Here is a 12,085-nt window from a genome sequence, read left to right as displayed (position 1 = left end):
ATTTGGCAAATCTGTTCCACAAGACCTCTTTAAATTGATTTCTTTTAAAAAAGAAACAAAGACGTCACTTTGAGTCATAAGGTTGGTTGGACACTAACCATGGCATTTTCGATCGTCTCATCTGCATGTGAGACCTGGATGATGAGGAAGGAAGAACACAGAAGAATCGATGCCTTTGAATTGTAGAGCTGATGAAGAACGTGGAAAGTACAAACTACCAGAGGAAAATGCATCTCTTTTCCTTAGATACAACCAGAATGTTCCTTAGAAGCAAAGAAACTTCAGCTCATGCATTTTGGATGTGATATCATGAGGAACTCCCAGGGCATAACAGTTGGTAAAGAACAGGGGTCAGCTAAAAATAATAAAAAGCTCAAACTTACTTCCATTGAAGCAATTCTGACATATATTGACCATATAGAACAGGAGAGAACTCTCCCTGTGGGTTTCCAAGATTTTAACATTTTTTTAATTGTTTTATTAGGGGCTCATACAACTCATCAAAATCCATATATACATCAATTGTTTAAAGCACATTTGTACATTCATTGTCCTCATCATTCTCAAAACGTCCCCTCTCCATCTCCACCCAAGCGCCTGGCATGAGCTCTTCATTTTTCCCCCTCCCTCCCTGCTCCCTCCTCCTTCATGAACCCTTGATAAGTTATAAATTATTATTTTGTGAAATCTTGCCCTGTCCGACGTCTCCCTTCACCCATTTTCTGTTGTCCATCCACCAGGGAAGAGGTCATATGTAGATCCTTGTAATCTGTTCCCCCTTTCCAACCCACACTCGCTTTATGTTCCTAGAACTGCCACTCACACCACTGGTTCGAAAGGAATCATCAACCCGATTTCCTGTTTCCAGTTCCTATCTGTACCAGTGTACATGCTCTGGTCCAGCCAGACTTTCAAGGTAGAATTGAGATCATTATAGTGGGCGGGGGGCAGGAACTATTTAGGAACTAGAGGAAAGTTGTATGTTTCATCGCACCCTGGCTGAATCATATCCTCCCCGACACCCTTCTGAAAGGGGATGTCCAGTGGCCTACAAATGGGATTTGGGTCTCCAATCTGCATTCCCTCTCTCATTCACTATGGTAAGATTTTTTGTTCTGCTGATGCCCAAAACCTGATGCCGTTGACAACTCATGATTGCACAGGCTGGTGTGCTTCTTCCATGTGGACTTTGTTGCTTCTGAGCTAGATGGCCACTTGTTTACCTTCAAGCCTTTAAGACCCCAGACGCTATATCTTTCGATAACCAGGCACCATCAGCTTTCTTTGCCACATTTGCATATGCACCCATTTGTCTTCAGCAATCATATCATGGAGGTGAGCACACAATGGTATGATTTTTTGTTCTTTGATGCCTGATAACTGATCCCATCCGTACCTCATAATCACACAGAGATTGTAACTTTTTACAGGAGTAAAAAGTCTCATGTTTCTCCTGTGGATGATGATTGGTGGTTTCAAACTGCTGACCTTGTAGTTAGCAGTCCCATCTGTAGCTCCTAGGAAAAAAGAGGTAGAACCTTAATGAGATGCATTGCCATAGCGGCTGCAAAAACAGGCTCAAATATAACAATTGTAAGAATGGTGCAGGACCAGGCACTGCTTTGTTGTTCTGGTGCACATAGAGTCACCATGAGCCAGAAGCAACCTGATGGCACCTAGCAACAGCAATAACAACCACAATGCAGAAACATTTAAGCAAAGGAATTCTGGGAAATAAAGTTCTCAACTTAACCAAATTGACAATATTAATGTGTATGATAGTTTACCCCAGAGTCCACAAAAGAGATTCAATTAGCTGCATTTATCTCGCACTTGGTTGTTACTGGAATTTTCAGATGGCCTCCTTACCATTTGTATGTCTCGGTTGGAATCTCTATATGTTACACACCTCATCAGTGAGTAATTTATACTGCGTTTATCTTTTTACCCTATGTTTCTTTACACGGATGCTACATCCCAAAAAAGACAGAAATAAAATGTGCAGACCTGTTAAGAGATTATATCATTTGACACAATTTATTGAAAAAGCTATTCACCAGGCTAACACAGTGCCACCATGCTGATAAATATTCATATTTTATTTGAAGGAGATTTAGAATCCATTATAGTCAACTGTCTGGACAAAATTTATATCTTTCCTTCTTGGAGAACATTTTTGCTAAATGCCAAGACACCTCAGAAGGCCAGGCACTTTCCTTCTGTATCAGCTTTAGATATGTATGAAGCTCCTTGCGTGTAGACCATCCTCCTTGAGTGTAGATATATTTGAATTTAAAAGAAACCCTCTGCTCCTTTTTCTGCATAGCCAGCACACGATGATTAGATAATATTAAAAATGATCACATAATTGCAATGCAATGCTAATTTAAAGAGAAGAAATGAGACACATCCCAGTTCCTGTTACACAGAGATTCCAAAGTACTTCTAAAAGTACACATATTTCATTTGTTCCTCTTTGATATTTCTTAAATCCACTAACCTAGGCAGAGTTTAAAGAGCCCCGCCACAGCTTTCTGCTCCTGTCCTGTGACAGTCTCAGAAACCACAAGGGCTGTTCTGCCCTGTCAGACAGGGTCGTGATGAGTTGGACTCTAACAGGGGTAATGAATTTGGAGTTTGATGGCCCAGGGGTTAAGCGGCTAACCAAAAGTCAGCAATTATAACTCATCAGGCACTTTAGAGGAAAAATACATGAGAGTCAGATTCTGTAAATATTATGAAATTCAGAAAGAGACAACACCTGTTGATCTTCTCCTATAAAAACCACACCCATTTGCAGGATATCTCATGTTAATTAAGCCTCTGATCAATCCCCTCTGATTACGGACCAGCATTGGGAAAGGCCTTGCTTCCAGACCAAGTACATTGCAGATGGATTACAGCTATTGTACTTACAATAAAACATGTCATTGATCTCCCTCTGGACTCAATGTGTCATTGCTCATTTTTTCATGTTTTTGCCTCATTATCAATTGAGGCTGTTCTTTGTTTCATTATGACACTATTGTTGGGTCATTTGTTTGTATTGAGTCTTGATTTTATCTGATTCTCTTTATATTCAAAAAAGATTAAGTAAGCCTGTAGATACAATGATTATATCAATATATTCGAACAAACATGGCAGGGGAAGCTGGCAGGAATTGAGGAGCTAACGACAATGAGTATAAGGAAGAAGAGATATCCTGGAATTGATGGTGTTGATGGTTACACAACTATTTTGAATGGGATTGAACAATTAAATGTATTATATGCAATTTGTTTGTCTGCAAAATTGTTAAAAAATAAACAAAATAATTAAAGAAAAAATTCACCTAGGAAATCTGATGAGACTGAGCCGGCTCAATAGCACACCACAAAAAGTTCCTAGAAAAAAAACTCACAAGATTTCTATTGAAGCCTTTGTGTATTTGTGTGTGTGTGTGTGTGTGCGTGTGTGTGTGTAGAGATAGAGAGGAAGAGTTTGCACAAATTTCAGCTATCTTATTGTAGTAATATGGAACAGGCCCTTCTGACCCCCTGAATGCAAAATATGGTTCAAATTTTAGTTACTACAGTATATTAATTGCAAGTAATTGCATAAATCCTTTTGTCCATAGCCCACAAATTCCTACATGAAGAACTCACTGTTGTGCATCTTGATCAGAGCAAAGCACATCACTTCTGTCAAAATCCATCAGCGATTGTTTACTATAAAGTCATTGGTTCATACCCAGACAGGAAAGTATGTAGTGATGTTCTCTCATTGCCTTCCAATGATGAACCTATGTGAAATTTTACAAAAACAGATCATTGAAATAATTTATTCAATAATGATGAAAGTGAAAAAAGAAACAAAAATTAATAGCACAGAGTGCTAAACCTTAATTGAATATAGTTATAGAAATGCTACTGGCTGTCTGGATAGATATGTATCCAGAGAACTCAATGAAGGCAAAGTTATTAACATAAATGAGGATCTTATGCATATGGAACTTGGCATATAACTTTTCACCTTCCTAAGTGGTTAAAAACTCACCTGCTAGCCAAAAGAGTAACAATCCAAACCCACCGGTCACTTGACTGAAGAACTTCGTTTCTTATAAAAATTCACCTCCTTGGAAACCCTAGAAGGCCCGTTGGTGTTTTCTAAGTTTACCTTGAGTCAGAATCCACTGTCCTTGGCATTTTCGTTAGTATATATTTATGAGACTGCCCAGGAAACACAAACAGATGCATTCTCAGCTAATAACTAAATGTTGGCAGTTGCCACTAAGAGGGAGCTGAGAAGAAAGGCTGACAACTTGCTAGTGATAAATCAGTCATTGAAAGCCCTATGGAACATAGTTTTACTCTGATATGTGTGGGCTTTCAACGTGACAGCATCTGTCTTGTGTGTGTGTTTGTTTTATTTATATATTTATAACTGGCATACAGAACAAGGGAATGCTGCATAGTTTAAAATCTGGAAAGTGTGTGTTAAGGTTACAAATTTTCATCATACTTCTTCAATCAGAGAAACTAGATTATAAGAAGAATGTGGCATCTGGATTGGAAGATGGCTTATTCACAACCTGCGATATGCAGATTACACAACTTTGCTTGCAGAAAGTGAGGAGGACTCGAAGCACTTGCTGATGAAGATCAAGGATTACAGCCTTCAGTGTAGACTACGCTCAATGTAAAGGAAAACAAAAGCCCTACAAAAGGACCAATAGGTAAAATCAAGATAAATGGAGAGAAGGTTGAAGTTGTCAAGGATTCTGTGTTGCCTGGATCCGCAAGCAATGCTCATGGAAGCAGTGGTAAATAGATCAAAAGACGAGTTTCACAAGCTAACTCTGGGGCAGAAGACCTCTTTAGTGTATTAAAAGGCAAGGATGTTACTTTGAGGACTCAAGTGTGCCACTCAGGTATGCCAGGGTGTTTCCAATGGCCTCATTTGCATGTGAAAGTTAAATATTGAATAAGGATGTCCAAAGAAGAATTGATGCACTTAAATTATGGTGCTGGCAAAGAATTTTGAAAGTACCATAGACTGCTAAAAGGACAAAGCAAAATGACTTGAAAGAAGTATGGCCAGAGTGTTCAGTAGAGGCAAGAGTGGTGAGACTTCATCTTACTTACTTTGGACATGTTGTCAGGAGAGATCAGTCCCTGGAGAAGGCCAAAAAAAAAAAAAAAAAAAAAAACAGTAGAGAGGCAATGAAAAAGAAGGCCCTCAAGGAAGGGGATGGAGTGGCACAGTGGCTGTAACAATGGACCGAAGCAGAGGAACAATTGTGAGGATGGCAAACAACAGGGCAGCGTTTTCTTGTGTTGTCGTAGGATCACTATGGGTTGAAACAATACCTACCTAACACATAAGTTTAATGTTTATAAAATGAAATTTAAAAGTGTGGAGCAGTCATCATTGTGTTGCATTATAGAAACAAATCCATAGTCTGGGTATATTAGAGAAACAAATCCACAGAAACTTATATATAAGAGAGAGTTTTACACAAAGGCTAAGTGCACATCAAGAAAACATCCCAACCCAGTGTTGCCCAAGCCCACAGTCCAACATTAACCCATATGTCCGACACCAATCCACAAAGTCCTCCTCCATCTCACAAAAGACAAGGAATGACACCAACTGCAAGAGGAAAGCCAAATCAGTGAACACGTAAGCATCTCAGCGCTGGCAGGGATCCCCACACGGCTGCTCCAGCACCCAGGGCTGCATCGGGATGAATCCAGGCACCTTCTCCTTGGGGTTGTCTTGTAGGAAGTGAGCCTTGCTAGCTGAGGCAGAGAACTGGCTAAGGCAGTTGTACCCTGGTCCAACCATCAGAAAGCAAGAGACCCAAGAACTAGAAAGGCGAGGCTTAATGAGTCATTTAACCCTGCACCTTTCAATTAACCCCACACGTGTTCATCGGACCGGTTGGCACAATAAACTACCTCAATCACTTTTCCCATTGGTTAAGTTCACTTTAATATATGTGTATACATAATTTTCACTGGTTTTGCTTCTCTTGAGTCCAAGTACACTTGGTACCAGGAGTGGTTCTAGAGGGAAACAAAATCTTAAGAATAAGTTTTCTAAATTGGTTCTGAAGTCTGATTAGTTTTCAAGTAACTAAAATTTTGCCACCCTTAGAATAAATAGCTCTCCCAATGTTAGGAAGATGATGCATTTGACCAATGAGCTGAGCTGGAAATGTTAATATCCAAAATATCAACAGTAGCAGATGAAGTGTTGGTGATGAGTGAGGCTCTATGTGATAGTGTATTCAATATTTTTGACAATGTTATCAGAATTCAAAATATAGAGAAGCTTTCCCATATCATCTGCTTGTATTGGAAGCATCCCATATTCCTGAGGAGACTTCCTTTCAATTTGTCAGAGTAAGGCTGTCATCCAAGTAAGAGTATTGCAGCCAGCCTAATCATTTCAGAGCTCATTGGTTCCGCAGAACAAGTCCCATTATGAAAGTATTACCTTTTGTTAGATCACATCCTTAAAGGGTATTACTAGGTTTTAACTGCCAAACTACTGAGAATCCTGGCCCAATCAAGTTGACGCAAAACCTTAACAACGGTATAATAATTACAGATAATTATGAAAAGGAAATAAAGATATTAAAGATTTAACGACCTTTCACATTTCTTGTATTCTCAGAATTTGTAAGCGATATTAGATCACATTTCAGTTCTCTTTTGTTCCCTTAGTTCATAATAACTCAAGTGAATGTAATAAAGCTAAACATTCCCTCATTCATTAACTGTGAATTATGAGTTTTTCTTTACATTGTGGGCCCCCTACAGGCCTTATACTCATTATTATTGGAGTAGTTTAGTAGAAAGGTTACAATTTTCAAGAAATCAAATAGTAAATATAATTTATCTCATCATTATTGTGGTCTGAGATAAGTCGACTCCTTACGTCTTCCCCACATGACTACCCTGTATGTAAAGCATTTAAGAGCAATCATGACATTTTGAGATCCGCATGTAACTCAGGCCAAGCCCAATTTGAAGGGTTTAATAACTCCCTCTGCAACTTGAGTTGTTTTATTCCCTGAGCAGCAGCTGGTCTTTTTTAAGCCGTGTAATTCATTGAATCAATTCATCATCAATACAGTTGTTATAAAAACAGAAGTCTCAAAATCGTGAGCCTCCTTTTCCCAGAAATCAGACCTAGGATTAAACTAAGGTCATGCTGTAGCAACGGCTACTCTTTTTAAGCACTAGTTGAGCATTGGAATATTAATAGGTACATAGACATACTTTAAAATCATGGAGATCAACTCATTCACTTCATATGTGAATATTCTGGGGCATCAATTGATTCAGTAAATTGCCCAATCTTGTCAACCGAGGTCAAGATTTGAATCCACGTTTTCTGAGTCACAGATCACTGCTCTTTCTGCTACACTCATCTAATTGAGAACTGTGCTGGAGACATCCTTTTCATCTCAGGTATGTGGACGCAGAGTAGACTAATGTAAATGTTCCTGGGATGGGTAAACTCAGCAAAGCAATGTGGAGTCACTGAAAGAACATGACGTCAGAATAAAACCTCATCAAGAAGTAGGTAGTTGTGTGCTAAAAACTGAGATCACTTTTCCAACCATTTATTCTGGATGTCTACTGCTAAGAGAGTTTTGAGAAGACTCTTGGTGAGATGAATGGGGTTTTGTCATGGATTTTAGGTATGTGTCATTTCAATTAGCTTTCAGTGCCCTTTGGAATCTTCTCAGATCTCTGTGCAAGTGCCCCAAATCATTCTTGTTTTCATTCGTGAGACATGTTATGCCCCATAATCTCCACTGCATTTGCTATTATCATCTTCTGCCTTTTATGTAAACTTATCTCTGATTTGTTCCACATGAACTTTGGAAATATGAAGAGTCTTCGATTACAAATTGCTTTGGTGAAAATCTATAAAGTCCAGATTTTTTTAAATGTTCAGTTTCAGATATCATTGTATTTAATAGAACCTTTCCATTTAAAATATACACAAAATGGAGGAAGTCACTGTAATCACCGTGTGAAAGGTGGAGGTCTTTCAAAATGTGTAACGTTGAGGACAAGGATCATTCAGAATGCCTGCCTCATTCTGAAATGAAGAAGTAAATATGGGAGGGAATTTCATTTTTACTGTGAACAAGCTCTACTCAAAAATGAGGGAGGTGGTGTTCCACTGTAGCCATTTCCCATCCCCTTACATTCTATTGCTTTTTCCTCCACACTGAAAGAGGCCATTGTGTGCATTTCGGTTCACAATTTTATTCCCACTAAATATCAATAATGAGTTTACAAACATTCCTCCCTCTAGCATCATGATGCTCCTCTTCCCTTCGAAACCTGTTGGCAGTTAGCTGTGAAGTTGATAAGGTATTTCACTAGCTGAATAACGATTCTAATAATTTAATTTGTATTCCTTTCATGAAAAATTCGAATTTTTCTTGTAAGGTAAATAGCTATGTATGAGAATTCATCTTTAATGTAATTATTTAAAGCACTTGGAAAGGTCAATGGGGAAAATATTTAAGCACTGAAAGTAGGGCAGAAATACAATAATGAGCTATCTGGGGGTTGTGAGTCGCCCCAAAAAAATTCTGTGCAGAAAATCCCACTTTGAGTTTCATCACTGTCTTCTCTCCTAGTTCTCTTCTGATTTGTAAATGTCAGAGTCCCTCCAGAAATCAAGGTGAATGGCTTGGAGCAATCAGTCGGTGGTGACTGAATTCATACTCCAGGGTCTGTCCAGTTCTTGGGAGCTCCAAATCTTCTACTTCCTTTTTTTCTCCCTCGTCTACATAGCCACTGTGCTGGGAAACCTCCTGATTGTGTGCACTGTGGCGTCCGAGCCGCGCCTGCACTCACCTATGTACTTTCTGCTGGGTAACCTCTCCTTCATAGACATGTCTCTGGCCTCCTTTGCCACCCCCAAGATGATCGCAGACTTCCTCAGTGAGTACAAAGCCATTTCGTTTGAAGGCTGCATCACACAGATATTCTTTCTGCATCTCCTAGGAGGCGCTGAGATTGTCCTGCTGATCTCCATGTCCTTCGATAGATATGTCGCCATATGTAAGCCTCTGCGTTACTTAACCATCATGAGTCGGAGGATGTGTATTGGACTCGTGGCCCTTTCCTGGATTGTGGGCGTCTTCCATGCCCTGAGTCAATTAGCATTTACGGTAAATCTGCCCTTCTGTGGACCCAATGAAGTGGACAGTTTCTTTTGTGACCTCCCGTTGGTGATTAAACTCGCCTGTGTCGACACCTACATCCTGGGGGTGTTCATGATCTCAACCAGTGGCCTGTTTTCCCTGGTATGCTTCATCCTCTTGGTCATCTCCTACACGGTCATCCTGGTCACTGTGCGGCAGCGCTCGTCCGGGGGCTCCTCCAAAGCACTCTCCACTTGCACTGCGCACTTCACCGTCGTGACCCTTTTCTTCGGCCCGTGCATTTTCATCTACGTGTGGCCTTTCACAAATTTCCCAATAGACAAAGTGCTCTCGGTATTTTATACCATTTTCACGCCCCTCCTGAATCCAGTGATCTACACCCTTCGAAATAAAGATGTCAAGGATTCCATGAAGAAACTGGGTAGCCGTGTCTTGAAGTCTAGCAAGACCGGGCACAAGCCTTAATTTCCCTCACACCAAGATGAAACACTTGCTCAGCTTTACTTGCTTCCGTCAATTGATTCACATAATTTCTTATTTTAGAAAAGTAATATTGGTCATCGCAGAACTCTTTCTTGAATCAACCTCGGCACTCACTCACTAAGAGATGTTCATATTTAATCAATCCGTACATGACAATTATGACAGGGCATTATCAAACCCCTACTCAGTATTTTCATTCACATTTTAGAATTGCCAACTTTTGTCAGATATAAACATTTATTTGCATATTCCTTCCTTCAAAAAGCTCATGCATTTTTGTTTTATTGCTTTTGTTTATTTATATTACATAATGTGTTTTAATATATATAAACATTAATTTACCCTTATTTTAGATGTATCACTTAGTGACATGTTTAAATTGTTATTCAACCATCCCAATAACTATTTCCAAATTGTTCATCCTATTAACAGAACCTCTGCCTCCCCTAAGTAATGAGTTGCCTGTTCCTTCTCCCTCCAACCTGCCCCTGAAAATCACAGATAAGTTGAGGTCTCCATATATGAAATATACAATATGCAAATGGATAAAGACATTTATGTGTTTTCTTTTTTTTTTAAAGTAGATTCTTTCCTGTCTCTTGCCATACTCTCTAAGAAAGGAGGAAAAGTATGGAAACCTCAGCACCTATCATGAAAACCAAACCAAACTAACTGCCATCGAATTGATGATATGTAGCATATTCCTAGACTGTAACTCATAAACGATGTAGAAACCGTGTCCTTCACTCTCAAGGACGCTGGTGGTTTTGAACTGCTAACCTTGTAATTAGCCGCCGAACCCATATCCACTATACCACCATGGCTCCTATCCTATAAACTGCAGAACTGTGAGAAAAAATTAACTCATAATGGTGTCCATGAATGGATTTCTCTAGTTCCAAAGTCAGAATAAAATGAAAAGTTCTTGGTAAGTAAAATTATTTTGCATTTAATATTTTTGCAATCTTATCTTTAATAAGATTTATCTATCTACTCTGAGTTTCCTAGGGGAGAAATCAGCATTTAAAAAACAAAAGGATGAATATAAGGAAGAAAAGGGTAGTGGGGTCATGGGGCATTAATCCACCCAAGGGGAGGGTATTGTTTATATCTCCACAGGGAAAGTGGGACCAGACTTCAACGAATTGTCGCAAGGTGTGAATGCAATATCCCGACATGGAGTAGGGAACAAGTGGAGAGGTCTGGGAGGCTGGCCCCAGCACCATAAATTAAGAGGATTCCTGCCCCTCCCCCGAAAAGAATTTGTTCCAAAGGACGACATTGACTCTGCAGCTCCGGGAGATGGACATATCTGATCAGAGCACACGGGAGCAGACGAAGGGAGAGGAGGAGAGAGTGGAGCACAGCCTGGCCCACCAGGCCGTGATGATGATGTTCCTGAGTAGAGCAGCCAGTCCACAGAGAGAACAACATGGCTGGCCCTACTATGAGACATGATGCCCCTCAGTGACTAAGGGCGATACAGGGGACAGCACCGGAGACACAGTGTGGGAATTGCACCTGACCTGATCCCACCACACCGAGGCAAATCACTGGGGGAGTGCAGCGGAACAGCAAGGGAATGGAGTGGCAAGGTCCCCAGGGAATGGTGAAAGTGGACTTTGGGGCCAGGGCATGGTGCCCCAACAGACTGGACTGGAAATCGCCCCTAAGGGCCAGCAAACTATCCCTGAACTAACTACAAGCTTTTCTCTTGTGAAAAAAAGAAAAAAATAATAACGGAATAAATTGCAGGAAAATTTGAATGCTCTTATAAGTCCAACAAAGCTGCAAAGGTCCAAGTGTCATGTACAAAGAAGTCTCAACCAAGCACTCGCTCCACATAATACAACACCAAAACCCAGGAATAAAGTAGTTTTCTCAAGGTCACCTTAGAGGCAAAATCTGTACCACTCATATAAAAATATGGATATTAAATTTTTGGCTAAGCAGTAATGAGATAGACTTGAGCAACAATATTTGCTGGATCATTTTGGAAATCTAAAGCAAATTTGCATATAATAAAGTTCTAAATGATCAGAGCCATTTCCCAGGATAAACAGTGTTTTATTTAAGGAATCTATGGAATAGTGGCCCTACAATTTATTGGAATAAATAATTGCACTAATTTGTAGAACATATTAATTATCTAGTCAACTTCATTTATTTTGAGCATGATGAAACTGAGGACCAAGGAGTAAAATTATTTTCTCAAGTACATCAAGCTATTTGATGACAGTCTAGCCTAGAAGGCCCTCTCTTCGCTTCCTAGTTTCACCTATTACTTCCCCAACTTATTTTAAGGCATTTTGGCCATGATCATTCTGAGAGCTGCACATCACAAAACAGTTTCATGTATAAAATGAATTCCTGGGATTTGTAAACACTAAAAATTAGCAAATTGCCTACAACAGAAAAAA

At 39.7% G+C, this 12,085-nt stretch overlaps 1 protein-coding gene across 1 annotated transcript; it reads left to right on the top strand.

Moving 5' to 3' along the window:
• The first annotated feature begins 8,699 nt into the window (after window positions 1-8,699).
• On the top strand, window positions 8,700-9,647 carry LOC142425569 (olfactory receptor 4K3-like). Its single transcript, XM_075530836.1, has one exon. The coding sequence runs from the start codon at window positions 8,700-8,702 to the stop codon at window positions 9,645-9,647; it is 948 nt and encodes a 315-aa protein (XP_075386951.1).
• Window positions 9,648-12,085: the final 2,438 nt, after the last annotated feature.

This window comes from Tenrec ecaudatus, chromosome 14 (assembly GCF_050624435.1).
Source record: "Tenrec ecaudatus isolate mTenEca1 chromosome 14, mTenEca1.hap1, whole genome shotgun sequence".
Taxonomy (NCBI): domain Eukaryota; kingdom Metazoa; phylum Chordata; class Mammalia; order Afrosoricida; family Tenrecidae; genus Tenrec; species Tenrec ecaudatus.
This window is presented reverse-complemented; position numbering and strand designations above follow the sequence as displayed.

Coding starts and splice junctions, on each gene's coding strand:
- LOC142425569 (XM_075530836.1), top strand. CDS start 8,700: ATGGCTTGGAGCAATCAGTCGGTGGTGACTGAATTCATACTCCAGGGT.